Genomic DNA, 1,705 nt, shown 5'->3' with positions numbered 1-1,705 from the left:
ATCCTAATGAAGGTGATGATAATAGTGTATCTGGTATACATATGGCATCTTATAAAGGCCACTTATCTATAGTACAATATCTAGTAGACACATGTCACGTTCCTCCTGATCAACCAGACAATAGCAATAACACTGCATTACTATACTCAGCAATGGGGGGCCATTCTGACCTGGTGGAATTCTTTATTGAGAGATATTGTAATACATCGCAGATTAATTTTTATAGCGAGTCTTTATCATTGTTAGCTTGTCAAAGTGGAGAGTTAGCATTAGTCCACAAGCTTGAATCATTAAACCTCTTCTTACCAGATTCAGTTACTAATTTTGGACGAGGTATACTACATTATATTTGTCGTTCTATGAATAATAAAAGTGTTGAGCTTTTTAAGTATCTTTTTAATTGGTATCAACTATCCATTGGTGTAAAGGATCAATATGGTAGAACTCCACTTCATTATGCTTCATGGTTTTCTTTATTGTCAGTTGTTGAGTATATTGTTAGTGTTCAATGTAATGAAGCCAATGACTACTCGTGTTTACATTATGTATGTTATGCAGGTATACATGTTCGAGCTGGTATTGTGTATAGTAAGCTTATGGCACAAAGTGATGCACCAGTTATTGAGATTATTAATAATACTAGAATTAAAACAAATATTGATTATATGAAACGAAATCAAAGAGTGACAATGTTTTCTTCACTTCTCAAGAAAGCTAGCACTTGCCCTAACTTTCACATCAATGCCACTACAAATGATGGTAAGTCATTACTTCATTTTGCATCACGCAGTGGCAGTACATTACTAGTGAAAGCATTAGAAGAATATAATATCAATTGTACATTAACTAATGATTGTAGGTCTCTAGTACATTATGCTGCCTGGTCAGGTTCTACTAGTGTAATAAGTTATATCATATCTCAGTATAATCTCAATACTAATGATGCTGATACTTATGGTCATACACCATTAGTCTACTCTTCCTGGTCAGGTAGCATTAATTCTGTTAAATATCTTATTAATAATCATAACAGTGATCCTAATATCACTGATAATGATGGTATGACATGTCTTCATCATTCTTGTCGTAATGGTCATATTGATATCACTCAATATCTCATTGAGGTACAGCATTGTGATATTAATAAAACAGATAATGAAGGACGCATGTTAGTACATCATGCTGCATGGAGTGGTAACTTTGATTTAGTTCAGTATCTTATTACTGAACAAGGTTTGTCTCCTACTGGAGTTACTAAAAATGGCCTCACTGCTTTACATTATGCCTCACTGTCTCTTAACTTATCTCTTGTTAAAGAATTAATAACTACCTATCAGTTAGATCCTCATCAAGCTGACAGTAATGGTAAGCTACCAATTCATTATGCTGCTGAATCTGGTGATATTTTACTACTGGAATTATATGTGAAGGATTACAAGTGTAGTCTGAGCCTAACAGATAACAAAGGCTGGAGTGTTATTCATTTTTCATCATTAAAAGGTCACACTCACTTTATCAAGCATATCACCAGTCAGTATCCTCAATACATTAGTTTACTACACTCTACTGACAATGAGGGTAGGATACCATTGCATTGTGCCTGTGAGAGTAGTAATATTCAATTGGTCACATTTCTAATAAATGATATGAAATGTGATGTCAATGCTAAGATGACACTTCATCAAGGATGTCTTACATGTGCCTG

At 34.1% G+C, this 1,705-nt stretch overlaps 1 protein-coding gene across 1 annotated transcript; it reads left to right on the top strand.

The window, feature by feature from the left end:
- Positions 1-152: 152 nt before the first annotated feature.
- LOC105316058 (uncharacterized) lies at positions 153-759 on the top strand (the record flags this gene model as incomplete). Its single annotated transcript, XM_011410856.1, has 2 exons — positions 153-510; positions 559-759. Coding segments are annotated over exons 1-2 (559 nt in total), but the record flags the coding sequence as incomplete, so codon positions are not given.
- Between the last annotated feature and the right edge of the window lie 946 nt (positions 760-1,705).

This window comes from Amphimedon queenslandica, unplaced genomic scaffold (genome assembly GCF_000090795.2).
Source record: "Amphimedon queenslandica unplaced genomic scaffold, v1.1 AMPQUscaffold_5598_Cont22435, whole genome shotgun sequence".
NCBI classification, from domain to species: Eukaryota; Metazoa; Porifera; class Demospongiae; order Haplosclerida; family Niphatidae; genus Amphimedon; species Amphimedon queenslandica.
The sequence above is the reverse complement of the archived record's forward strand: the minus strand, read 5'-3'. Positions and strand labels throughout refer to the sequence as shown.